Source organism: Sinocyclocheilus anshuiensis, unplaced genomic scaffold (assembly GCF_001515605.1).
Source record: "Sinocyclocheilus anshuiensis isolate Anshui unplaced genomic scaffold, SAMN03320099.WGS_v1.1 scaffold1006, whole genome shotgun sequence".
In the NCBI taxonomy this organism is placed as follows: Eukaryota; Metazoa; Chordata; class Actinopteri; order Cypriniformes; family Cyprinidae; genus Sinocyclocheilus; species Sinocyclocheilus anshuiensis.
Window position 1 is genome coordinate 465,251 of NW_015540918.1, and position 27,921 is coordinate 493,171.

At 36.5% G+C, this 27,921-nt stretch overlaps 1 protein-coding gene across 1 annotated transcript in view; it reads right to left on the bottom strand.

The window, feature by feature from the left end:
- Positions 1-27,921, bottom strand: part of LOC107689324 (protein TALPID3-like) — a 119,663-nt gene that overhangs the window by 14,940 nt on the left and 76,802 nt on the right. The window contains exons 18-29 of the mRNA XM_016487272.1: positions 27,069-27,155; positions 23,779-23,957; positions 23,137-23,246; positions 20,905-21,083; positions 20,670-20,814; positions 20,383-20,554; positions 18,859-19,133; positions 17,355-17,431; positions 16,819-16,944; positions 16,034-16,223; positions 14,946-15,070; positions 12,746-12,821 (exon numbers count right to left, since the gene is read on the bottom strand). Of these exons, the coding sequence (XP_016342758.1) occupies positions 12,746-12,821; positions 14,946-15,070; positions 16,034-16,223; positions 16,819-16,944; positions 17,355-17,431; positions 18,859-19,133; positions 20,383-20,554; positions 20,670-20,814; positions 20,905-21,083; positions 23,137-23,246; positions 23,779-23,957; positions 27,069-27,155 (1,741 nt within the window). The remainder of the gene's footprint in view (positions 1-12,745; positions 12,822-14,945; positions 15,071-16,033; positions 16,224-16,818; positions 16,945-17,354; positions 17,432-18,858; positions 19,134-20,382; positions 20,555-20,669; positions 20,815-20,904; positions 21,084-23,136; positions 23,247-23,778; positions 23,958-27,068; positions 27,156-27,921) is intronic.

The following is a 27,921-nucleotide window of genomic DNA, read 5'->3' on the forward strand; positions in this document are numbered from 1 at the left end:
TATATATATATATATATATATATATTCTTCACCTCTACAATTAATGTTTGCTATTCAGATACTAACTAAAATCTAATATAAATACAAAATTTATAAACAAATCAAATAAACACAGATATATTAAACATATAAATACATTATATATTACATATGCTACAATGTACTATAATACTATTTTACATATATGTACAATTTTTAAATATAATGTATATACCATGACAATGTGATTATTAATATTTATGTGATTATTACTCATTATTTGAATATAAATTTTTAACTGTTATTTATTTACTATATTATATTTTATTTATAATATTTTTAAATACTTTCAAAAGTTTGTGGTTGGTAATTTTTTTCACTATTTTTAAAAAGTCTCTTATGCTCACCAAGGCTGCGTTTACCTGATTAAATATACAATAAAAACAGTAAAATTGTGAAATATTACAATTTAAAATAACTGCTTTCTATTTTAATATATTTTAAAATGTAACTTATTCCTGTGATGGCAAAGCTGAATTTTCACATGATCACATCCAAAATACTAGTCATCTTTGCATCCTCCAACAGCTGGATTACTAGAAGCTTGTAGTTTCCTGTAAAGTGGTATGCGTCATGCAGGAGGACACACATCTGTCCATCTGCTCAGACAGATCAAACACAAACCCAGGCTGTAACCCCACAAAACCTCAGCGCACTGTAACGGGAGCGCTCCCATGAAAGCCTGCTCTTCCACCTGTGAAAGCAGAGATGGGGCCTTCTGCCGCGTGGCTTAGCGCCTCTGCCTGGCTCGGCTGATCAAAGCGGCCCTGCTCCAGGGATGAGCCCCCCTCTTCACTCCGTCTGGCAGATGAGGAGTCAGGGGTGAAGAGGTGATGACTATTGGAGCGCACAGCCGCACTCAAACCCAGTTCATTTTCAAAAGTCTATCCCTCTCTTCTCCACTCATCCATCTGTGAGGGGAACCTTATCTCTACGCCTGATCTCACGCTTGACAGGATGAGACGGGCTGCACGATACGCCTGCTGCAACATCTCCCAAAGCAAAGAAAGAGTGAGAGTTTCTAGCCTGTCAAGGAAAATGTCAGTGTTTTTATTTTGATTTAATTTTTAACAAAATGTATACAACATAGTGTTTATGACTAAGGCTAAAAGCTGCCTAGAGTAACTTCAAAAGCAATTGCAAAAATAATGAATCAGTTCGAACAGGTTTCCCAAACACTGCCTCATCTGCTATTGGTCAGATAAACAGATAGTTCCAACAATGTCAGATAGTCAAACATGTCAAGCCACTCAAACCAAGCCACAGTGTTTACACACTACAGAAAGTCATGAACAGCGATACTGCAAATTAAAGATATACTGTGGTTCAGCTAAAAAGACAAATTCTGTCATCGTTTATTCATTATTCACTGAAAATCTGCGACAAGGTTTGGTAAATGATGTGAAAGATGGGCAAAAATCGGAAAATTACATTGAATTACAAAAAGAGTATACATGTTTTTTTAAATATTAATATTAAAAAATAATATATAAAATGCTACATAATATAAAAAAATTATATGCACAGCCGTTCAAAGGATTGGGGTCTAAAAGAAATATTTAAGCAATTCATTTTATTTATTTTTTATTCAGCAAAGAAGCATAAGACATTAAAAAGACATTTAAAGTTACAAAAGATTTCAATTTCAAATAAATGCTGTTCCTTTTGAAATTTCTGTTCATCAAATCCTTAAAACATGTATAATGTATCAACACTTCCACACAACTATTAAGAGACACAAAAAAAATTTAATATTTAATTAATGAATAAATAAATTAAATATTCAATTAATGACTATCAATCAATTAACTTTAGATGTGGTACAAAAATAACTTATGAAACTACTGTATTTTGCAGAAACTATTGTTATGGAGATCACAAGAGTCCGCAATATGACACATTTATTGCTAGTGATAAACACCATTTACCAGATCTGTCCATGCATTTCTGGGCCACACTTGGCCAGTTGGCGTCAATGGAAGAGGACTGTTGTAATTGGGGCATGACAAGGAACTTCAAACATGCAGGATCCTCCTGAACAGACACAATAAAATGACATGCGTGGCCTGAGTGAGTGGTGTGGAATGCCTGCTGGTGCAGAGCTCTTCTGCAGCTGTTCAGAGACACAGACATGTCAGTACAGCTGGACGGACTGACATCAGATTCTCAAGCCTTCCTCAGATTACACTGAACAACTGGACGAGGGTTTTATTCTTAACTAGACACAAACAATTACCCTGACAGGCATTTAGAACACTGATAAACATAATACAGAAGAAGAAACTCTTAGCGTGCAATGAAATAAAGACAAATCTTGATTCGCTTTCCACATCTTGAAATCTTGAAGGTCAGAAACTTTTTTCCAAGAGTTACTCGGTAGTGCGGTTGAAAGATATTGCCATATGAGTCATTGATTTGTCCGGAACTCATTCTGGCCAATTTGGCAACACTGCTACAGAAAACGCACAGTCTGCTCTTTTCTCTGAAGTTCAGAATCAAGTATCCAACTATCCATCCATCCATCCATCCATCCACCCAGGTTAAGATTTGTAAAAAAAAATGTTTTTTAAACTTTCAAACAAGACTTTGTCAAGTCAAAATTCAAAGTTTGTTTTGACAATACTTGCTTTCAAACTTCAAAACTTTTCAAACTTCAAAAAACACAAAATTCAAAGTTTGTTTTGACAATACTTGCTTTCAAACTTCAAAACTTTTAAAACTTAAAAAAAAAACAAAAAAAAAAACTGTCACACAAAATTCAAAGTTAGTTTTGACAAAAGTTGCTTTTTTTCAGTTAGAAATAATACTGTTATATAAACGCCTTTGAATTTCAAATCTATCCTTCCATTCAAGACTTTTAAAACATTTTGACAAAACTTGCCTTTTAAACTTCAAGATTTCTAAAACTTTTTTAAACTTTGAAACAAGACTTTGTCAAGTCAGATTTCAAAGTTTGTTTTGACAATACTTGCTTTCAAACTTCAAAACTTTTAAAACTTAAAAAAAAAAAAAAAATTAAAAGTTTGTTTTGACAAAAGTAACTTTTTTTTAGTTAGATAATAATATTTAAATAATACTGTTATATAAATGCCTTTGACTTTCAAATCTATCCTTCCATTCAAGACATAGACGAAAAAATTACAGCTATGAAAATTAAAATGTCAGTATTTTTTTATTAATGTTTAATAATTATTATTATATATTATTTATTAATTTATTAATATATATTTTTTTTACAATACAGAGACAACTAACTAGCCTAAAACATAAAAATATGTTTAAAATGCATTATAAATTCAAACTTCAAGTAAGTGTTACTATACTCCCTCTTTACAAACATATGGATGCTCTGTGACTAGTGTAATTTTACTGTGAACCATTCCAACATCTAATACGCCATTGCAAAATCCCTGCAACTGAGCGGTACTGAAGCCATAAAAGTGCTCAGCTTTGTCTGCTGAACCAGCATGACGATAAACAAGAACTTGGCTAGGCGAGTCTCTGTCAATCAACTGCAGATAAGAACTCGGTGTGGAACTACAGACAAACAGACCGACTACAGTCATCACTTACCCATCTTACACAGACACTTGACACTGTCATACCACACCCTGCTGTCAAAACAAACCGTTTAGACCAGAACAAGACAACACAGTCTGATTGCAAATACAACTTTGCCATGGTTTTACCATGGTAACTGAAGTCTCTGCCAAAATACTACAGTTACAACTATTATTTTTCCAACTATGAAAACATAAAATTAAATACTGTATCTTCATTTTTTTGATGAAAGTGACGGCTAACTACAGACTGTTACAAGTTCTGAAGAAAATGTAGTGGGGTGCTTGCCTGTGCAAAAGTTGGTGCCATGATGCACAGGTTTTAAGAGAAAAGGTTAATGTAAAAATGTGCTTAATTGAAAGTAACCATACATTATATTTAACAGGACAAAAGTTAAACTGTAAAAGGTATGGTTTTTGGAAGTATGAATTACAATATAATTTATCTACAATATTCAAAAATGTATATTGTATTCAACGAGACAATACATGTACTCTTAGAGTAAAACTTTCTTTTCTGAAAGAAATTAATACTTTTATTCAGCAAGGATGCATGAAATTGATCAAAAGTGACAGGAAAGTTGCAATAAAAAAAATAAGCAGAACAACTGTTTTCAAGATTGATTATAGTAAGAAATGTTTCTTAAGTACCAAATCAGCATATTAGAATTTTTTCTGATGGATCATGTGATCATTTTCTCTTGGCAGCTTTGTCTCGTCCTGCATGACTTCTCTATTAAACTACAAAGTGTACACAAATTAAATTCAGTGTTAAAATGAGAATCTTCATCTTTGAGAGCAATTTTTAAACAGAGGAGTTGACTTTCACTGTTCAGGTCAAATTTGTCACATAAAAAACTGTGTGGGAAAGAGCATATCAAAAACCAATAAACATCACTCTGAGATGCTCTTCTTCTTGTCAGTATTTTTGTGGGAAATGTGAAGTCGACTAGTCACGTGACTACAAATACAGCGCAAATAAAATCACACAGTAAGTCCAGATAAGCCTGCAGCCCTCTAATTGTTTTGTTTAGAGCAAGATGGTTTCTCCTGCCATTTTCTGTGTTGTTGTAAGTAAAAGGCCAGTACTCAATTCTTCTCACAGACATAGAGATCAACACGGGAACGTTACGGTTCACAGGGATGACATATCTGGACCAGACGGGTCTTATTTGCAGCAGAAGGCCGCGTTCAAAAGCTTCCCTGTCTTTACTGTCTTGTTCTATTAATTCATCTCTGCATTGAGGGGTTCTGGGTGACTGCAAAACTGAGACTGGCTGTCTTCACCTCAGCTCTTCAGGCTTGTTTATGTAGCATGTTATTCCAGAGCTCTTGGACCATGAGTTTACTCATAGTACTGCAGGGGGATGGGTTGGTGCGTGTCTGCGTGAGGACAAAGAGAGAATCCAACTTTCTCGCTGGTTTGTTATTCTTTCATTGGGTTTGATTGTTATTCCTTTACTTCCTGCTTTAATAGAATAACATTGCAAAAGCCTAGCATCAATTTCAGGCCTGTTTGTGGCTGGGTTTTTTTAAAGCGGCAAAGCTGTCGACAGCTCTTTACAGCTGCCACGGATGAACACACAGCATTTATGGCAAATGTTTATATATAATTTAAACTTATCAGTCAATTAAGTTCTCATCCCGTGTGGCGACTTTTTCTTTTCTAAAGTTTCGAGGCCAAACAACACCACTTATAATAGACCTGAGATGACACAAAACTGTACACACACACACAAATACGCTATAAATTGTGGGCTATCAGCCAACGGGTGAGTTGTTTAAACAAACACACTCAAGTTGTCCTTCTTTCGCCACAAACCTGAGAGCAGACATCGGGTAAATACTCTCCTCTCATCGCTGTTTAAAGCAGCCTCCCCGTGAGGAGCCGTGCGATGAGAAGTGAAAAGCGGAGACAGCGTCTCAGTGTGTGTACTGTTTGTTTGCGTTAGACTGCTGTTTGAAGAGGAAACACGAGATCACGCCACACGGCGAGCTTAAACTGAAACAAAAACATTAATAATGCAACGAATTATAGAGTAACACCAGCTTCAGAGGACATCATAGACAGGGCCGTGCACAGACCTTTTGAGGGGCATGTGCTGAAACTGAAAAAGGGCACCCCCCCCTTTATGATAAATGAAATAACACAAAATAATAGTCTCAAAAGCTTTAGATTTATTCACTATTAATAACAACTATTTTATATATATATATATATATACACATACACACACATATATACATATATACACATACACACACATATATATACACTTATCCAATATTTTGAAGATATATATATATATATCTTCAAAAGACGTTACGTTTTCATCACCAGGTGTTTGTTGTAGCTATATGGGCGCGGCGCTCAGTTTCAAATACATAAATTATGAGCCTTTATAGACATAGTGTTTCTTGCGTAAAGAAAACGCTGTACTTATTCAAACAACAAGATCTTTATTTACCCTTGCAGACCTAGTTCAGCTGCTGTGGAACTTCAGTTCATTCAGTCAAGATAGAGGGGGTGGAGTTATGAGGTTTACTGACAGTTTGAGCGGATCCAACAAGATTTAGTCACAAGCTCTTTTTAATACCTTTCATTAGCTAAATATTTGTAAAGCAGACAGACAGATGTAAAGGGTGACCAATATCATTGATTTATTGAAGGAAAAAAAAAAAACACCATCACCAAAAAAAGGGCACTTTGGAGTGTAAGGGCACAGGTTGAGCCCTACCTGTGCACGTGCCTGATCATAGAGATATCAAGCTGATTTTAAGTGAAACCAAAGATGCACTTTTTCTATAGCATATATAAAGGCATAACATTATTATTTGTAGTTCAATTAAACTAATATAAATGACCATACCAATAATGTAATACACATTAAAGTAGTCATATATCCTACTTTTATAAGTCAAGGTTTGCTACACTGAAAAGTTGTCTCTGTCTGACCCTTCAAATTGAATATCAACATTGCCAGAATTAAAATAATTCCATATATGCAAACAAATAATATACACTACCATTCAAATGTTTATTAGATGAAAAATGCAGTTAAAACAGTAATATTGTGAAACCATTTAAAATAATATTTGAAAATATTTTGACATTTATTAATTTATTTCTGCAATGGCAAAGCTGAATTTTCAGCAGATATTACTTCAGTCTTCAGTGTCACATGAACCTTCAGAAATCATTCAAATTAGGGGTGGGCGATATGACCAAAATCTTATTTCACGGTATGAGAAATGTAATTTCTCACAATAACGATATGTGCCTCGATATAGCTATTTTTATTTTATTTTTGTTATTAAAATTAAGAAAAAGAAGCAAATTACAAGCACAACAGAACAAATAAATATGAAATAAACTTTTAATTTATTCAGCTACAGTTGGTTAACATGCAGTAAGAAATATTACAGAAATTGAATAAAGTGTATAAATAAAACACTGCATAGTCTCTTCACTGTATCAATCAAACATGATTAACATTAATAATGACAGACAGCAGCAGGTAAATAAGGCTGCTGTCCCTTTAAGACCGACTGCATGGATCCAATATACTAAAACACATCCGGTTTTCACACAACTGTTTTACATTTATTTAACATATAACTGACTGTGTTTACTTGAATACTCCACACGACAGGCATTATGACATAACTGTGTGCGTATTTAACCATTCAAGCACAATAAAACACGAAAGAGATCTGTTTTCGCGATCGCATGCTGTCGAGAGAGGGGCTTTCAGTGCGCGCACTTCGGCTGTGTCAGTCAGCGCGAGCACCGCATTGAGTTCTTTTTCACTGTTTATTGCACTTAATAACTCTACCAAGTGCGTCCAACTCTTTATTTTCTCATTCATTGCATGTTTCCTTATCACTCAAAGGTGTATAACATTTAAGCAGTACTATGTTACGCAGATATATTTGCATACTGAGGAATACACAATATAGCAAAATCTCTAACGATAGACACTTTATTTCGCGGTAACGATATATGCCGTCATACCGCCCAACCCTAATTCTAATATGTTCATTTGGATTTGAAAGTTCAAAAGAAGAGCATTTCGTTAACATATATATATATATGTATATTTTTGCAATGACCTAAATGTTTAATGATTCGTTTAATTCATCCTTGAGGATCTATAAGAACACTTATTACACAGTATTCTGTGATTGTTAATTGTGTTTTGGGGTCAAATATTTTCTGAATATACCGTATATTATATTATACTTGACCTTAGTCCTTAGCAACCTATCATCTACTTTGTGCTTGTGAAATTTCAACTTTAAAGTAAAAACTAAAGCATGCTTTAAGTGCAAAAGTGACTATATAAGTGCAGAAAATATCCACATTCTCACACCAATGAGAATAAGCCCATTAAAACAAGAAAAGAAACACCAGCCCATGGTGACTTCATCGAAGCGTGATTATTCCTGCATGCTTTGCATAACAACAAGCTCAAATCAGCATCAAAATTCTGCACCACATTCATGCAAGTCACATAGTAGTTAAAAACACAGTACACTATTCTCATTTGGAGCATGCATACTTTGCCTAACCGCACGTAGCTGTAGGTATGTTATCGTTATAGTGAAGAACTGGACATGACGGATGAAGAAAGAGAGCTCACACAGAGCTGGGGTTAACACGGCTCTCCTGGAAAGCCGGCTTCTTGAATGATGTTTTGATCCCAGTAAAAACAGAACGGCCGAGCAGCTTGGAAACAGTTTATCTGCATGGCCCTCGAGAGGCAGGCTGTGTTTGTGTGTGTGTGTGTGATGTGTGCCCTCAACCCCTTCCTGTGCTCCACAGAGGGGCCAATATTTCACACACAAGAGCCCAGTGTTCAACGGATGTCCACTTTCACCTCAGGATAGAGATTCTTTTATGGGTTGTGCAACTTTCCATTTCTGTGCACCATCTCTTTGAATACACATCACAAAAATGGACAAAAACAATGTATTTTCACATTTGTTTTTGTGTTAAATAAAATGCAATAAAAATATTAATATTTTTAAATGCCACAAGTGTACTTACACATTATAACAAAGTATGATAGTCAAAGTATAAAATTATAAAAGATGGATTTTCATTTTAAGGTTTACTAATTCCATACTAACTAGCAGTGTTTTTTTAAAGATTAACTTTAAGCGAGCATTAGATTTGCAAATATAATCTAAATCTAAGAATAGTCAAAAATAAAACATAATAAAAATAAAAAACTATATAGAAACTTGAGGCTGTTTTAACTAAGTAACCACAAGGCAACCACCAGAGCATCCTAGAAAACACGTGGCAACCACTCAAAACACCTTAGCAACTGTATACAGATGCACATGCATACACCAAAAAATATTTTTACATCATTTTAATGTATAATTAATGCATAACGTAATATATAATCAATGGTTAATGAATTATTTAATGACTAAAATTAATATATTTAAATGATACAGGTGAACTTACACTTCACAACAAAGTATAAAAGAAAGTATGAAAGATGGATTTTCAATTTAAGACCGACTAATAACTTTTAAGAGTGTTAGCCTATTTGTTTTTAAAGATTAAATTCAAGCGAGCATTAAATGATGGCAAAAATCTAAAACTAAAAATAAGGGAAAACACTAACATTGTGACAGCCAGTTTTCACTCATTTATTAATCAGAAATGTAAAAATGTATTTTTTCAGATAATTTTTATTATATATAAATCAATCATTGATGTATTATTTTATGATAAAAAATATTAGCATAGAGTAAAATACACGTGGCAAACAAATGAAATGGCAGCAGAGTCAAATTATATAAACACCAATTACGAAGACTCCATCTGCCATATCCTCAAGGAGTTTCACCAACCACCATTATATAAGCATCTTTAAATCTCTTTTCCCCATCAATGTAACGGCTACAAGCTGAACTGGGACACTTGAACAGAGCAGCCATTCTCTAATAGGCAAATAGAGAGATAGTCATCAGAGAGAGCAGCTGTATAACCAGGGGATGCTGCCCAGGTCATGTCTGAACCGATCTGGCTGTACAGTACCACACTACGCCTTTTATTAGACAACACAATTGGCCCATCTGTAGATCGGGCAGAGGTGCAGATCGCAGTCACAGAAGCTCTATTTGTTCAAGGCCCTTCATCTTGGCTAAAGCTGTGACTAAAAGGCTTTAATGTCATGTACTTACAGTATAGAATTGCAGTGTGAAATTCAGCGAAGACATTCAGTGCGGTCACCTCCTTTATAAACTCACAAGCGGTTGCTTGTGTGAGCACTGATGAGAAAGTGATAGAAAAGACCTAACAAAGAGGCTTTTGTCAATGTATATGGGCTGTTTATTGTAATTAGCTTCATGACCAGAACAAAATATCAGTGTAATTGAGCAAAACAGCAAGTGATTTCTACAACAGCACCACGTCTGCTTTAAAGGGACCTAAACATGAATGCTGTTGCAAATCTGACTTTCTTTCATCTGTGGGACACAAAAGAACATATTTTAAAGAAGTTTTTTCCCTTATAGTGGAAGTCAGTGGTGTCCAAAACAATATGGAACCACACTGGCCTTCCTAATATGGACCAAAAACATTTAGAAACATTTTCAAAATATTTTCTTCTGTGTTTTGAGCGACTTTATTTTAAAGTGAACTATCCCTTTAAATGGATACCAAACAAGGGCTCTCAAACAGATGCATGCATGCACATGTGGACGTACGTAATGTCCAGGCAATTTGCAAACTAAATGCAGGCACTCAAACACAGGTGCACCTCCGGTCTTTCTGCTGTTTCACTGGTGCGTCAAATTACACACTGAGAGAGAAAAGGGGAAAATCCTCGGAGCAAATGTAATGACACAGAACGAGCTGACGTTCAAAGACTAATCACATCCATTCACCCGTCAGCACACACTGGCTCTCATCACACACTAATCACACGCGACAGGTGGCACTGAAACAGTGCGCCTGGATAAACTATGTGTCCAATACATATGGGTAAGCAGGACACAGCAGAAAATTTGAACTAATAGATGAGAGGGGAACAGAAATGAGAAATTAATAAAGGAAGGAGTGAAATGGCAGAGGGAAGAAGGAGGGATGCAGAATACAGAAGTCAAAGAAAAGGAAAAGGCCGATTTTCAAGGTTTACTGGAATGTCACTCAGCATTAGGGCTTATTGTACACATGCATAAGTGATTATAAAAGGAATTTTTGTTAATTAAAATTAGAACTAGAAGGAAAATTGGTCAAAACTTAAAGGTTGTTTTTAAACTTGAAAAGTTATTCTGAAAAGCCAGGAAGTCTGTAGGTTGCATAAGCCTTAAGTACTTATCATTCAAAATACAGAACGACAGAACAACAGACAGACAGACAGATAGACAGATAGAACGATAGATAGAACGATAGAACGATAAATAGATAGATAGATAGAACGATAGATAGAACGATAAATAGATAGATAGATAGATAGATAGATAGATAGAAAGAAAGACAGACAGAATGATAGAACGATAGAAAGAACGATAGATAGAACAATAGATAGATAGATAGAATGACAGAACGAACAAACAAAAAATAGATAGATAGAATGACAGACAGACAGACAGACAGATAGATAGACAGAAAGAAAGACAGATAGAATGATAGAAAGAACGATACATAGATAGATAGATAGATAGATAGATAGATAGAAAGAAAGACATAGAATGATAGAACGATAGATAGAAAGAACGATAGATAGAACGATAGATAGATAGAATGACAGAACGAACAAACAAAAAATAGATAGAATGACAGACAGAAAGACAGACAGACAGATAGATAGATAGATAGATAGATAGATAGATAGATAGATAGATAGATAGATAGATAGATAGATAATTTCACAGTCTGATCTATATGTTTTGTAAGAGAGAATGTAATACAAATTCACCACAGGGAAACAAGAGAAACAATTTACGAAAGAGGGAAAATTGGCAGCTGTAGAGACAGAGGTGTTTTTTGTCAGCAAACTGGGGTAAATAGTTTAGGACGTGCACTGGAGTTCACAATGTTCTCTTAAGTAAGACTTAATAAAAAGCACTGGGGAGAGAGAGCACTTTCTCAGCATAGATTTCATTATGTCTAATCTGCAGCTCTGTCCTGCATCTGCACACATACAGCGCTCTAATGTCCAACAGACACTCATCTCTCTGTCATGATCCTGTTCACTTATAATGCTAGTCAAAGTTTCTTGCATCTAGAGCCATTTAGAGTTACACGGTTATGTTTATGTGTTTATGGTCGTGGCATCATAACTATGACAGTTTATTTTGCATAAATGTATGTATGCAAACACTCAACCTGTCCTTATGGGATGCAGGCATTTATCCTTGTCCTACTGGTTCAGCCCAGCCTTCAAACTAAATGATGCATATGCCATCTCAGCGGCTACTGTCATAAAGATATTTGTCTTCTGTTGTGCCCCTTCACACCTGCCTGAAGTTTTAAAAGCTGACTCCAGCATCTCTGGACCCCTGATGCCCAGACATGAGGACACACAATCAGACACAAGTGGACAGTCAGGCTCTGACAAAGACAAAAGAACAATGCAGACAGTGTTGCCCTATAGGTATACTGCCACCTAGAGGCTGCAAAGCAAACTGCATAATTTTACGGAAGAGGGGTTGAGCTGTAGTCATCCTGCACGCTTTGTGATACAAAATGAAAATGTTCAATTTTGAATTTAAACGTTAAAAAAAAAAGGCAAAAAATGATCATAGACCTACATTAAATTGGAGTTTTGGGTCAGTCAGCAATCACCTAGTGACCACCTAAGAACACCCTAGCCACCACTTAACCCTTAACTTTTACTCATTTAACAGGCACCTGGATTAGCAGCCCGTTTAAAGACCCCAGGAAACAGTTTGACTAGTTGCAGTTGTCTTTTTCCTTTAGTGTTTACGTATTTCCTGTTAAAACAGGAAGTTTGGGTGGGACACGTTCCTTTTTCATTTTTTCACTTCGGTTAAGGTCAGAGTCATAAATGTGTATATCTTCTAAATGTTTATTTTGCGACTTTTAGGAGCAAACAAACATTTTTCAGACCACCCTTGACTCTAAACATTAGGTACTGTGTGTGTACATGTATTTGTACCTGGTTCCTCTTTGTCTTGGTACTGCCTCACCAGGATTGGTGCAGGTCTGTGGACCGCCTGTGCCGTCTGGGAGCTCTAAACAAAAAAATGAGAGGAGATGAGACAAGAACAATAGCGGAGGAGAGGGGCGTCGGGTGGACACTGTACGCAGAGGGATTATAAGGGAACATTGTTTTAATCTCCTTCATTCAGGGGGGCAAATCCCCACATATGGGCGACCTACAGACCGAGAATTCTGGGTTAATGAGGGTCTCAGGAGTTTCCACACACCACTAAAGAGACTGCTTTGTTTTTGCAATTAAGAGAAAAGTACGGACAGAGGTTTCGCCTGAGCAGACATCACTAAATACTGCAGAGATAACCACCCCTCGCATACCACTTTATAAACTTTTAAATAAGTTAATAAGTTCACCCAAAAACTGAAATTCTGTCATCATGTACTCACCCTCAAGTTGTTCCAAACCTGTATGAGTTTCTTTCTTCTGTTGAACACAAAAGAAGATATTTTTTTTTTTAAATGTTGGTAACCAAACAGCTGCTGGTCCCCATTGACTGATGAATGATTTAATGATGACAGAAGTTTCATTTTTGGGTGAACTATCCCTTTAAGCAATCACAGAAGAGCACTATTGGGTCTCAGTCTGTCTGAAAGTTAAAAGTCCCTGTACTGTTAGATTAATATAAACATTTTGGAATGTTGCTCAGCCAATCAGATTTGAGGGGCAGAACCAGCAACTGTATAGAAGCAGTCATCTCATAAATATATGAATAGAATAAAATCTAGAACATAAAAACCTATTAAAATCGTTTTTTTAATTACTGGTTCTATTATTGTCAGAGTTTATTCTTAATTTTAAATATGTTTAAAATTCATCAATATACCAAATATATAAAAAATATATTTCTTATACATCTGTGGTCAGTAAGATGTTTTTTTTCTTTTTGAAAAAAATAAAAAATAAAATAATAATAATAATAATATTACTTTTACGCAGCAAGGCCTTTAATTGGGGGCAGAACCAGCAACTGTATAGAAGCAGTCATCTCATAAATATATGAATAGAATAAAATCTAGAACATAAAAACCATTAAAATCGTTTTTTTGTTTTTTTAATTACTGGTTCTATTATTGTCAGAGTTTATTCTTAATTTTAAATATGTTTAAAATTCATCAATATACCAAATATATAAAAAATATATTTCTTATACATCTGTGGTCAGTAAGATGTTTTTTTTCTTTTTGAAAAAAATAAAAAATAAAATAATAATAATAATAATATTACTTTTACGCAGCAAGGCCTTTAATTGATCAAAAGTGACAGTAAACATTTACATTTTACATTTTTACAAAAGGTTTCCATCTCAAACAAATGCTGTTATTTTGAACTTTCTATTCATCAAATGCAGAAAAAACTATATCCCAGTTTTAAAATAAATTACATTTTAAAATATATTAAAATAGAAAAGTTACTTTGCATTGCAATAATATTTCACAATATTACTTTTTTTTTTTTTTTTTACTGTATTTTGATTAAATAAATGCAGCCTTGATGAGCATAAAGACTTTTTGATTTAATAAATGCATTTTTTTAACCAAGCCCAAACTTTTGAAAGGTGGTGTAAAATATATGAGTTTCATCGCATTTTTAATCATTAGACAATCAACAACACTTTATAACAAATGCCTGTGGTGTCAATAGTAATCTTTCAATGACAAGCAATAACTTTCTCAGCTTATGAAATGACTTTTCTGCTTATGTCACCAAGGCAACACAGACAAGGAAAAACTTTCACGATCCAATCAAATCCTAATGGTCACATTCAAGCTGTATCCTGTGACAAAAGATGTATTCAAACATAATGTTTGTTAACAGTAATAAATGCAATTATACAGTGTCAACATCTTCTTTGGTGTGCTTTCTGTTTATAATTTAAGCAGAAATGTAACTCTTACTTCTTAAAGCAGCACTATGTAACTTTTTCTGTGTTCAAAATTTGCAAAATGTATATAATGAGCGAGTACATCATGAATTCATCTTCCAAACCGCGTTTTTGTCTTATTCCGAATTCCAACTCTGGTTGGAATGTTCTTCCGCGGGATGTGTGCAGTTCTGTTTATTAACCGCTAGAGCGCCAAAAGTTACATAGTGCTGCTTTAATTCAGACTCTGTCTACAGCAGGGCAGGTAAGAGAACTTGCCTGATTTTGTGTGTCCTGTGGATGAGGGGAGGAGACAGTCACCACATGATGATAAACCTCAGCTTCCTTCTGTTTCTCCAATGACCTGAGGTTCACTGACAGCCCACTGTCTTCAACCACTGCACCTGGTTGTCATGGATACAACACAGGAATATTTCAGACAGCGTGCAAAGTACAGTATGATAATACTCAATGTTCTCAATGCCCAAGAACAACCAACACAGTAAAAATACCATACTGGTCATAAGTCTATCAATAAATTATGCATACATACAGCAACAGAGTCTTGTGAAGTATACTTGCAGTTTGATAGCCTGTAACATGTTTACACATTCTACAATGGTCTCGGCAGGTTGAACGTGATGCTTCGAGCAGCTTTGATTTGTCTCTGTTATGGGGACTGTATTGCAGTTGAGAGGGAAGCAAAATAGCATTAAATTCTCGCTCGGTCAAGGATGAACTCTTGTCTGTGCTGCTGGGGTGTGTGTTTTTTCTTTGGCAGCACTAGTCTCTAAGCAACACTGAGGCTCTTTTTACTGTGAGCAGAGCGATCCTGGCTTTGAGTAAATATTGGTTTAGGCCAACACAGGAATAGGTTTGGATTCTACGCCGGCGTTTAAGAGGATGCTCAGAGTGGGAGTGGGATTCATTTCCGCCTAGTTCCCTGAGCCTGAATTCTGATGAAGTATCCAGACCGCCTGGCTTCCCCTGTGTCAGCCTCAGCTCGCTCTTTCACACACAGAATCTGAAGCAAAAACAGCTTAATTCCCGGTGTCCATATAACACGGGTAGTGTGAGACATGCCCCATTAGAGACGACCCACGGAGGGCCAGTAACACTGCCAAAGCCATACAGGAAGGGGACGTGGCCACCCAAATGGCGCCGCAGGAGTTGATGGGCAAAAAGAGAGATCAATGGCGACAGGAAAAACAATGTAAAAAAGTGAAATGACGTTTATATGTTTGTAATTATTGCTTAAGGCAAGGGACGTAAAAAAGTCAATAAATTCTGAGTCAAGTTTTATTTATTTATTTACTATTGTAAAAGTGCAGTCTGTGTGTGTTGATTGTCTGAGTGATGTTTCTTACCTGTGTGGTCGGCGAGCACTTGTCCAGGTGATGAGAGTGTGGCGTGTGGTGAGATCTCAGTGGATCTGTGCTGTGTGTATCTCTGATGATCCATGAGTGAGTGTCCGGTCAGCACAATCTCCGCTGCGGTCGTCAGAAGTGGTCTCTGACCCTCACTGACCTCTCCACTGCTCTCCTCCTCCCACCATTTCTGAGAAAGAAAGATGAAGCTCTCCTCCTCCCACCATCTCTGAGAAAGAGAGATGAATTATTGTGATCATGTGTCCTTTTTTAAACATCCTCTAGCACCACCTACTGGATAAGAGCAGAACTAGCAATCTGTCAATAAGACATAAGCTAGTGTTTGCAGAAATGTTCAGAGAAAAATTCTATACAAATGGAGTAATAATAAAAAACAATTGACAATAATTACAATTATTTTATAAAATATTGACAGCAATAGCTTTATGTTTTTTCTTCATGTTTAAAAAGATTTAACAGTCAAATTAAAGTAAATATTCCCAAAGTCAATATTTTATATAATAATTTTAATATTAACATTTATGTAATATATATATATATATATATATTATTTTCAGTATAAAAAAATAAAAATAAACAACTGCCTCTCTCTCTCTCTCTCTCTATACACACACAATGGAGTAATTTACAAATGCTCTGCACATCAGCTTCACAAACAAATTAGTTTGACCAAATCTTTCAAAAGAACTAGTTCAAAAAAATGATTTGTTCTTGATTTGAACATCATTAGCGAATGTGAAAGCTTCAGTCAAGTTACATGATACCTCTGGCTGCTTTGATTGTCTGACAGGGCCGCGTTCCATTCTGGCCAACAGAGACAGGACGGGATCATGATGAGCAGGAAGGTGTGGAGCTCTGATCACCTGACCTTCACTGGGCGGATCGTAATCCTGACAAAAAGACCAAAGAGTTTGTATAAAATCAGTGCACTTGATTTAATGTATATACACCTGGAAAATATTTGTGGTGTTATTTTATTAAACAATGTGTTGTTTAACAATTATAATGAATTATATCACTGTATGAGGTTTTTTCTACACTTCCACAATCCAAAATGAAATTAATAATAATCACAGATGATTGTTATATCAGCAATAACTGTGTTACTGGCTGTCTCCACAGTTCTCATTGGGATTGAACCTCTAACCTTTGGCTAAAAGCTCAAACCCCAAGCTGAAATTGTCAGTTCATGTTTAACCATGACAGTCTTATTATTTCATTCCATTTGGTTTAAGAAATGGTGAGGAAACACAAAAGTGTTTGGGTCTGTTGCTAAGACTCTTTGCGTTCAAACATTTACCATATCTTGGACTCCATGCAGGGAACTGTTCAGGCTGGTCATTAAATTAGGCAGAAGGACTCCTTCCTCTTCCAGAACTGGGGAAGGAAAAAAAGTATATTTTCAAGAACAAAATGCATTAAAAAGAGCCTATAAACTCAACAACAAATTTAGGCATCATAGGCACACTACAAAGTATTGAAGGCAAAATTTAACAAATATATATGATTAAAAGTTCGGAATAAAAGATTTTTAATGCTTTTGAAAGACGTCTCATATACTCAACAAGGCTGCATTTATTTGCAGCCTTGAACAATACACAACACATCTCAGGACTGTACATCTGTAAATAACTTATCAAAACCATATTGGTCATTTTTATTTATTACACCAAGACGAAAAAGAGAGATCAATGGCGACAGGAAAAACAATGTAAAAAAGTGAAATGACGTTTATATGTTTGTAATACATGCGTCACACATAGAAACCTTTAACATATCACACCGGCTTAACTGTTATTGCTTAAGGCAAGTGACGTAAAAAAGTCAATAAATTCTGAGTCAAGTTTTATTTATTTATTTACTATTGTAAAAGTGCAGTCTGTGTGTGTTGATTGTCTGAGTGATGTTTCTTACCTGTGTGGTCGGCGAGCACTTGTCCAGGTGATGAGAGTGTGGCGTGTGGTGAGATCTCAGTGGATCTGTGTTATCAAAACCATATTGGTCATTTTTATTTATTACACCAAGACGAATTCCTTGTAAAGCTATTTCTGATTCTGATTTGATCAAAAAATGCAGTAGAAATTGCAATATTGTTAAGTACTATTACAATTTAAAATAACTGTTTTCTATTTAAATATATTCTGAAATGTAAGTTATTCCTGTGATGGCAAAGCTGAATTCAGTTTTCAGTGTCACATGATCCTTCAGAAATCATTCTTTCAAAAACAAGATATAAAATACAAAAGGTATATACTGTATTACTTGTATAATAATGAAATAATACATTCAGGCTTGTGGGTTTGTGAGATGCAGCCCATTCATTTATAAACGTCCATTTTGTCCTTAGAAGGCAGCTGCTTATGCAGACAGTGTGGTTTTGGATTAGTCTGGCTGTGTGAGTCTGTGTCGGACCGATCGTGTACCTCTGACTGCTGCCATCTGGCCGTGAGTGAGCAGCAGCTCTCCCTCTGAGATGTGTCTGGCTGGCGTCTGCGTCTCCGTGACAGTCACACTGGAACTAGAGCTGCTCTCCTCTGAGGAGGAGGAGGAAGAGAAGGATTCAAGGGGGGCGGCAGGAGGAGGTTCCTGGCTCACAGGAGGAAGAGGAGGTGGGGAAGTCTTGGGTTTGGAGAGGATTGGTGGAGATGAATGGATGACTGATTCTTCCTCATCGTCCTCTTGGGCTACTGACGTCAAACTGCGTGTGAGAGAGATGGTGTTAGAGTAGAAGGCAGCTGCTTATGCAGACAGTGTGGTTTTGGATCAGTCTGGCTGTGTGAGTGTGTGTCGGACCGATCGTGTACCTCTGACTGCCGCCATCTGGCCGTGAGTGAGCAGCAGCTCTCCCTCTGAGATGTGTCTGGCTGGCGTCTGCGTCTCCGTGACAGTCACACTGGAACTAGAGCTGCTCTCCTCTGAGGAGGAGGAGGAAGAGAAGGATTCAAGGGGGGCGGCAGGAGGAGGTTCCTGGCTCACAGGAGGAAGAGGAGGTGGGGAAGTCTTGGGTTTGGAGAGGATTGGTGGAGATGAATGGATGACTGATTCTTCCTCATCGTCCTCTTGGGCTACTGACGTCAAACTGCGTGTGAGAGAGATGGAGGGTGTTAGAGAGTGCAACGCTTAGCAAAGGCACATATTCCTCCATGTCTACACTGACACAGAAGCAAAACATTACTAACCATACAACCATACAAATAGAAAACAGTCATTTACATGTAAAAGTCTTAAAGGTGAAGTAGCAGCAACGGCTTTTACTTCCTAGATTCAGAGAGAGGACAGAAACTAGTCATGAAATACTAAATTACAACTGCTTCCTACTAATCAATATGGGTCAGTAATGTAAGGCACAAAAATATTGTTAAATATTTACAAAAATATACACAAATCTAGTTAACTGAGATGACAGGATGAATGTTCAGCTCCACCTACTACAGAAAACGGTCCTAATAAAATTTTACATATCAGACATGAACTAAATGCATCTGCTATTTTGTTCTTCAGGTGTTGCTAACTGCTAATACCTACTTTAAAAGAGAACAGTTATCTAAAAATCCCAAACAGTTTATTTAAAATTTGAATGGCACACTGAATTAACACATCACACAAAAGACACAATATATGGGTATAAAAATAATTATTTAAACAAACTTAAAAATAAATAAATAATGTCTGTGTTGAGCCTTGCTGAACCCAAAGCAGGTGAAATATTACCTGATTTTATAAACGTTTTCATACATAGCTACAAATCTACATCTATAAAAGTAGGAACACAGCTTTTAATCCTAATAAAATAGATGTTTTTTAAATTAAATAATTTGTTCTGTCAGACCATATAAGTGAAAGTTCAATATATATTTTATTCTAAATGAAGCACCAACTTACGGTCTGAAGACAGGTGGTTTGAGTGGTGGTGAGTGATGTTATAATTTTAAAAAACATAAAGTCAAAGGAAATAGTACATCTGTGTTTCTAGTGATTATCTCTTTCTTTTAAAAGTGGACATTTTTTCCCGTGTTTCTAGAATTAGTCATATACAGTATTTACTGTTGTTAACAGCAGGTGGCACTGTGGGCCTATATATCACAAAATTCATCACTAGACCAACTATACATTTAGAGGTACAAATATTACCTATTTTCTACTGCTAGTAAAAAATAAACTGTTTCTCAAACATGATTCTACCAATGTTTGAACGATAGCTTTTAAAAACAGCCCTTGCTTTTCTACACAAATAAAATGAATAGTGTATGTGTTATTTACCTTGCCTGAATATTTCATGCAAGAATAACAAGAATAAAGCAGAATGAAACAATAATATTTAGACATACACTGACGCTGAAGGCTGTTCCTGCCTCTCGCTGTGTGGTTCTTCCTCCTCCAGGGGGAGCTCTGTTCCTGAATCTGGGCTCTGATTGGCTGGAGGAGGTGAGGGTGTGGCCACCCTGGTGGGAGATGGGATTGGTGTGGTAGCCGGTGTTCCCACAGGAATTCTATTTGGACCTGAAACAAAGGCAGAATGGTTGTAGCGCTGAGTGATGTGTGTAAACAACTGTGCTAACACTTTTACAAATAGATGGCGAGTGATTTGGTATGTTCATTAAAATTACTGTCAGACCTGATGAAGCAGATCCCTGATGGTTTTCTTTGGGGGACAAAACTGAAGAAAGATGCTTGGAAAGATCAGGGGTTCTGACAGGAGACAGCGCCTCAGTCGAGCCTGGCTCAGGAGTGGGTGCAGGTGTTGGTACCGTAGACACCTCCTGCAATATTAGCACAATATTACCACATTTAGAGTAGTAAAAGTATTATCATCATCGTGGATGAATGAGAGTGTGTTTAGATGCCAGCACCTCCTGAGCATCCTGTGTTTGGACAGGGGCAGTGGGCGCTATCTGCATCTCTCTCTGTCCCAGCATTACTGCAGCGGTTTCAGCCAGCACTTCATTTACACACTGTCTTATGAGTTCCGAGTCCACTGGTACCCCTGTGTCCACAAACAACTGAAGCCCACCACCACCTGCGGCCTCCACTGCCACACAAACACACAGAGAGAGGAGGATTACCTGGTGTACGTGGGACATGGTTTGGCATCTTTTGTTAACAAGGTTACAGTCATAAGTACATAGCAGCGGTCAGCTAAAGCGGGTTTTTCAATGCTGATATCTAAAGAGGAGGCTGAAGCAATTTAATGACAGCAAAATGACAAACAGAATGGACTCTTTCCTAAGATCCACTTTAAAAACATTACTGACCAATCCTAGCAAAAGTGCTGTTATTGTTAAAAAGAAATAAAAGTCGTTGAAATAAAGCTAAAAAAACGAATAAAAATTGCAAAAGCATATAACAAAATTAACTGACCAATACTAACATTGACCATACTAACTGTTGCAGTTGTTTTCACATCAGTGTTGTTATTGTTAAACAGAAATTGTTCAAATAAAATAAATTAAAGCTAAATAAAAATGTAAAAAAGAACTAATAAAAATGATAAAGGCACATAAATTCATCAAAATGAACTGACCAATACTAACTTAGCAACTGTTGCCGTCTAATCATTTTTACATTAGTGATGCTACTGTTAAATAAGACAAAATATATTATATTATAAAAACTATCAAATAAATTAAAAAACAAATAAATATATATAAAAAAAAACTTTCACATGAGACTGGAAGAAAAGCTGACTGTGAACGCATTTGCATCAATTCTGATTCATAGTCTTAAATCATGTTATTGCATAATTAAACAAATGATTTCAATTAAAACATAAGATAAAAAATACTTTTTCAGTATTTACAATTCATTCCAGCCTACTTAAGAATATTATCCATTCTATTATCCATTCACCACAAAATATGAAAGCAGAAATTTATTATATAATTTATAATAAAAATTCATTAAAATTTATATTTTTTATTACTTCTTGTCCTCTGACAGGGCTGATGGAGTATGGAGCTAACACGATTTTCTATCACATAACTTTATGGCTTTATGCTGACCAAATAATTCTTTTTACCATAGTTTTATTGATAAAGACAATAGAAGGGTTTAAAAGAAATGCAATGTGTTTTGGGCAGTGGGATAATGACACACATCCCTAGATTCAAACCTGGATCTAAAACCGCTGCTAGGCCACAGGTCTGACCTATCACCACTTTCAACAAGGTCATTGCTATTATTTAATATCAAATTTCACATCCATTTAAAGAGCTAAAACTCCTAATGTGCATCCAAAAAATAACAAAAACGCATGCACTTAATATCTGCAAATCTGGCATTCCCACAATATTCAGAAGTTTTCCCATGAAGCCCTTCTGGCAAGTTGAGTTTGCCAGCAAAGTAATTTCAAATAACCAATTTGAGACTCACTTTACCTCTCATCCAGCCTATTCTGAATTATTGCACCCGTAAGCATTTTGGACCGGTGGTATTAAAAAGCTAATATACAGAACTGACATTCTTGGCAGGGGCCTCGTTTCCTTTTGTCTGCGTTCAAACACATATACAGTTCCTCTACAGGAGGAAGAGTCCAGTCAGTCTGCGAATATGCTGACAACAGTTTGCCGCGAGCCTCCTCTGCAAATTTGATACATCATTGATCTTTCTATTAAACGAAAGCGAGAATTAATGAGGCAGGACCTCCTCGCCGACTGAGCAGAAGTGACGCGACAGAGACGGAAGGATGGAGCGGAGGAGGAGTAGAGGGGCTGAGCACAAGCAATCGTGTTTTAATGAGGAAATACAATCTTGCTGCATGCTGACACGCTTGACAAATGCACTGCTCTCATTCGCAGACACTATGAATCAAAATGATGAGCTTATAGATTGGAACCTGGACCATTCTTGCTGGTTTATGTCATGCGTTATTGATTGTGTTGTTGATTTTTAACGTTGACCAGACACACTGGTAAATTGGTGAAGATGTATGATGGTTGAACTGCAGACAGACAAAGTTCATAGCTACTAAACTGGGAGCTTTCAAATATGTTTAACGCCAAACTCACAGAGTTTAAAATCAGACTAAGTCACATTGTGAGGCCTAAAGTCACAATTATAAACATTAAAAAATAACCCATTCTCACCTATGCCTGATGTCACACTATTCTCCGGCTCTGATTGGCTGGCTGGATCAGTCTGGACGGGCTGAGGGAACATTCCAGTGATCATTCTGGCCATGAGCTGTTGCTCCACCCTATGAGAGAGAGATGAAAACACAGTGCTATAGTGGCATTATGCTTTGATGATGATAACATGTCATCAGCAATCCAACCAATGAATACTTCAACTGATGCAACAAAAAATGTAACTAAATTTAGGTCTGAACATTCATTTAGTAGATCCAATGCCTTATCTAAAGTGACTTACAAAACATACATTTCAAACTGGAGATAAGTGCTCACTAAGGCTACATTTATTTGATCAAAAACAGTAATATTCTGAAAAATTACAATTTAAAAGACCTGTTTTCTATTTGAATATGTTTTAAAATCTCATTTACTCCTGTGATGCAAAGCTGAATTTTCAGCATCATTACTCCAGTCTTCAGCGTCACACGATCCTTCAGAAATCATTCTAATATGCTGATTTGGTGCCTGAGAAACATTTCCTATTATTATTAATGTTGAAAACTGTTGTGCTGCCTAATATTTTTGTGTAAACCATGACATATTTGTGGTCATATCTGTGCAGCAGATGATATTTGCACAGATAGTGGATAGTCTCACCAATCTACCAGTCTGTTCTCCAGGGTTTCTCTCTGCTGGATGGTGCTCAGGATTGGCTCGGTCAGATGGGTGGACTGGGAAGGCTGTGGAGGAAACGCCGGGCCGTGATACAGAGCAGCTGGAGGAGACGGCAGCCCATTGAGCTCTATAGGAGAGTCTGGAAGTCCACCGTTTGTTTCCTGAATTCAACACAGCATTGAGAAAAATGGAGTCTCAGCAGTTTTATGATATATATATATACTAAAACATATGGCTTTCTGAGAGACTTATTGACAATCCATTACAGCAAAAACTTCCCTGACAGCTTACTGGATCAGACATTAAATTTTCAACACAAATGACAGCAAATAATAATTTGCCAGGTAATGGCAAACATATGTTAGTCTGTGTGCAGTTTCACAGTGGTCATTACAGTCTTAACAGAAAGGGAGGCTGGAGAGAAAGGGGGATGTTTGTCTTGTATAATTCCATCGCTGAATCCGCGAGCCAGCTTTCAACATTTCGGTCATTGGTTTGGATAATGTTCAGATCTTTGGCCCGGACTCAGGGAGGTCTGTGTAAGGAGTGATTAGCTCATTTCCAGTGGCCGGCTGCCAGAGGAAAAAGAGAGAGAAATGCATTCTGCCAGTTGGGCACTGAGCCCGTTTGAAGTTTATGGCACCATCAGAACTGACCGAGCCAAAACTGAGGCACTGGAGACTTAGAGGAATGACATTTTAGGAGCTGGCAAGGATCCTTGCCTGCAGTCCAAGAGAGAGGGAGCTTGTTCACCAGGGTTTAGACTTAAGTAGCTGTGGCTTTATTTGGTCATTGGGAAAACTATAAGTGGGCCGAACACATGCCAGTCCTCGAAAAACTGCTTAATTATATGCAACTGCTGTGCAACACGCTTGAATTTTTATTGCTCTCAGTGTTTGGAAAATGTTTGTATTTCTGGACTCATAACTTCGATCTTAATTGCCATTTGAACAATTACAGAGTCAAAATAAAAAGAGTCAGAAGGACTTTTTATAGTCAGACTACTGCCAGGAGACAGAAGACACTAGATTTTTACATAATCTGAAGAAAATAGGAGTAATGTTTGCTCATGAAGAGCTCTCTTGCTGGGGTATTCTGGCAGGTTGCAAGTCTCTTTGATATTTCTGGTCTCTACATATAGCTCGGGTCCCTCCTTCAATGCAAGTCTGTGGGATTTTTTCACCCTTTTTGTCATCCACCAGGTAAAAATCACTTAGAAAAGTAATAACTTTAACAAGACACATCTGTTGCACAAATGGCGCAAGATATTGTTCAATACTTAGTGCTCACACAAAGTTAGAGATTTGAACAAACCCATACAGTAGCACTTAGTAATCAGTTATGCTTGCCTTATACAATCACAGAGCAGGGGTTCTCAACCAGAGGGCTGCAAGGTGACTTCAAATGATTTAAAATAAGATAAAACCAGCTTTAAAATAAGCTGATGCTTGCCTTATACAATCACAGAGCAGGGGTTCTCAACCAGGGGGCTGCAAGGTGACTTCAAATTATTTAAAATAAGATAAAACCAGCTTTAAAATAAGCTAAAACAGATAATAAAGATGTAAAATGACAAATTAAGAAAATCAAGATGTAAAATGACATAATATTTATTTTAATTTGTTCTGTCAGCAATTGTAATTTTAGTTCCTATGGTCTTGGAAAATCTAGATCTAGGAAATTTTATGGGAATTTTTATGTCAAGCTCTAAATATTTCATCAGGTAGAAACTCCTGAGAAATTGCTAGCTGTGATTACAAATTATTTATTTATTAAAATCTCAATCACAAACGACTGAAAAAATCATGTAAATTCATTACTTATAAAGCATTCAGTATTAATTCACTAAATTCTATAATTATTGCAAGTTTCATTATTTATATTCAATGTTTTTTATTATTTTAATATATTGCCAATATACTAGCAATTATTATATTTTATTATTTTAATATATTGCCAATACTAGCAATTATTATATTTTATTATTTCAATATATTACCATGACTAGTTTGGGTAAATAAAAAAATTACCACAGAAATGAATATCAATTGAACCGAATATGGTCTTGGACAATATTCATTAGTCAAAAACATTGAGAACCACCGACATAGAGCCTCCAATTTGCAGAAAGTCTAAGTATTGAGCAAAAATGCACATAAGCTTTTTTTAAGTATCTCTGAGGCAAACCTCCCAAAATCCAACCACTCAAATTCTAATGCCAAACATCTAAGAACAATTAACACTTCTGGTTCACTGCTGCAAAATAATTTCCTTCCATCGCAAAACCTCTGTTAACCAGAGATCAGATCAAACCAAGTTTCATCTGTGGATGATGTTCCCTTACAGACCAAAAGGGGTCACTGTGGAACAGCTCATGTGATTTGGAGCGCAACCCCCTCCATGATTCTTTATTCTCATTATAAACACTCTTTTTCCCAGCACCTTCCATAAAAGCCTGTGAGAACAGCCTCCACCTCCTGCCTAATGACTGCTATGCTGTTTCGGTGCTAACTGACGCCTTGCCCTTGTACGACCGAGCGACAGGATCGGCCTAATGCCCAATACGCGGGGCGTCCTGTACTTCTTGTTAGCGGTAAATATAAGGGGCTTATGTCTCCGCGTGTGTATGCTTGAGCGAGCCGTGATGTGAGCAGAATTCCTAATGGAACAAAGACTAATATCGGCAATACAGCATCACACCCCTTCGATATCAATTCACTGAAAGGCCAATTTAGCCATGCGTATTGTAATTAGATTTTTCCCCAACCCATGAATGCTATTTTAAACTCTCATTCATTCTCTGGTCTTCGTTAATTAAAGAAAACGATATTCTCCTTCACCCTTTGGCTCAGAAAATCTCATTATTGGAGCACTCAGCCATTGATGGCCAATATTTCTGGTAGGAGGAGACGATCAATTCACTGAAAGGCCAATTTAGCCGTGCGTATTGTAATTAGATCTTTCCCCAACCCATGAATGCTATTTTAAACTCATTCATTCTCTGGTCTTCGTTAATTAAAGAAAACGATATTCTCCTTCACCCTTTGGCTCAGAAAATCTCATTATTGGAGCACTCAGCCATTGATGGCCAATATTTCTGGTAGGAGGAGACGTGGAGAATGGGCATTTGTAGCTGGGTCAAAATGCAAATGAGAATGAAGTAGGAAACAGTGGATCGGGGCTGATACCCTCAGGGTGGACACCAGGTTGTGAAATGACCTTTACATTATGAGTGAGTGTGTGGGTTGAAATGTGCTTTTAATTGAATGTACCTGGCTGATGTCGGCTACAGCCAAGAAATTGGTTCCGGGAAAGATATTTTCCTCCTGATCTTCACCAGCATGCAGTTCCTCGGCAGCCTGGGAGGCAATGATACGGAGACAGAGGTCAGGAAGCAATGCGGTGTCTGGAAATTACAAAATTCATCAACGGCTGGGGAGATTAGAAAGTTGTAAGTGTATGAGTTAATAAGGATAATGATGACAGGCTGAAACATATATGATACTTGACCATAAAGTAGGGTAGTGTGGATTTAAAGTTGCCATGAAATGGAAATTCATCTATGTTATAATGTTATAGATCAAATTTACTCAGATGTATGTCAATACTAAAGAAAAGATATGTTGTTTCCTTTAAAGTTGTCATGAAACGAAAGTACAGTTCACTCAAAAATGAAAATTCACCCTCATGATTTTCTATGAGACATTTTGAAAAATGACAGAAGAATTACAGTCTGTGCCTTAGATAAAGCTATCGTATGACCTCGCACAAGTCATAAGGATTATTTTTATGGTGCCATTATGGTGTTTTTTTTGGACCTTGAAAGCCCACAATCATTGTAGGCTTCAATTTGTATGGAAAAGAGGAGCATGAACATTCTTCAAAACATCTCTTTTGTGCTCCACTGAAGAGTCATAAAAGTTTGGATTGAAATGAGGGTAAGAAAATGTTAACAGAATTTGTCCTTTTTAAGTGAACTATTGTAAAAAATTAAATAAAAAATAGCTTCATGTCCTGAAATAGCTTAAATGAATCCTCAAATGGTGGTGGTCGCAGACATGACACTGACCACACACACACACACACACACACACACACACACACACACACACACACACACACACA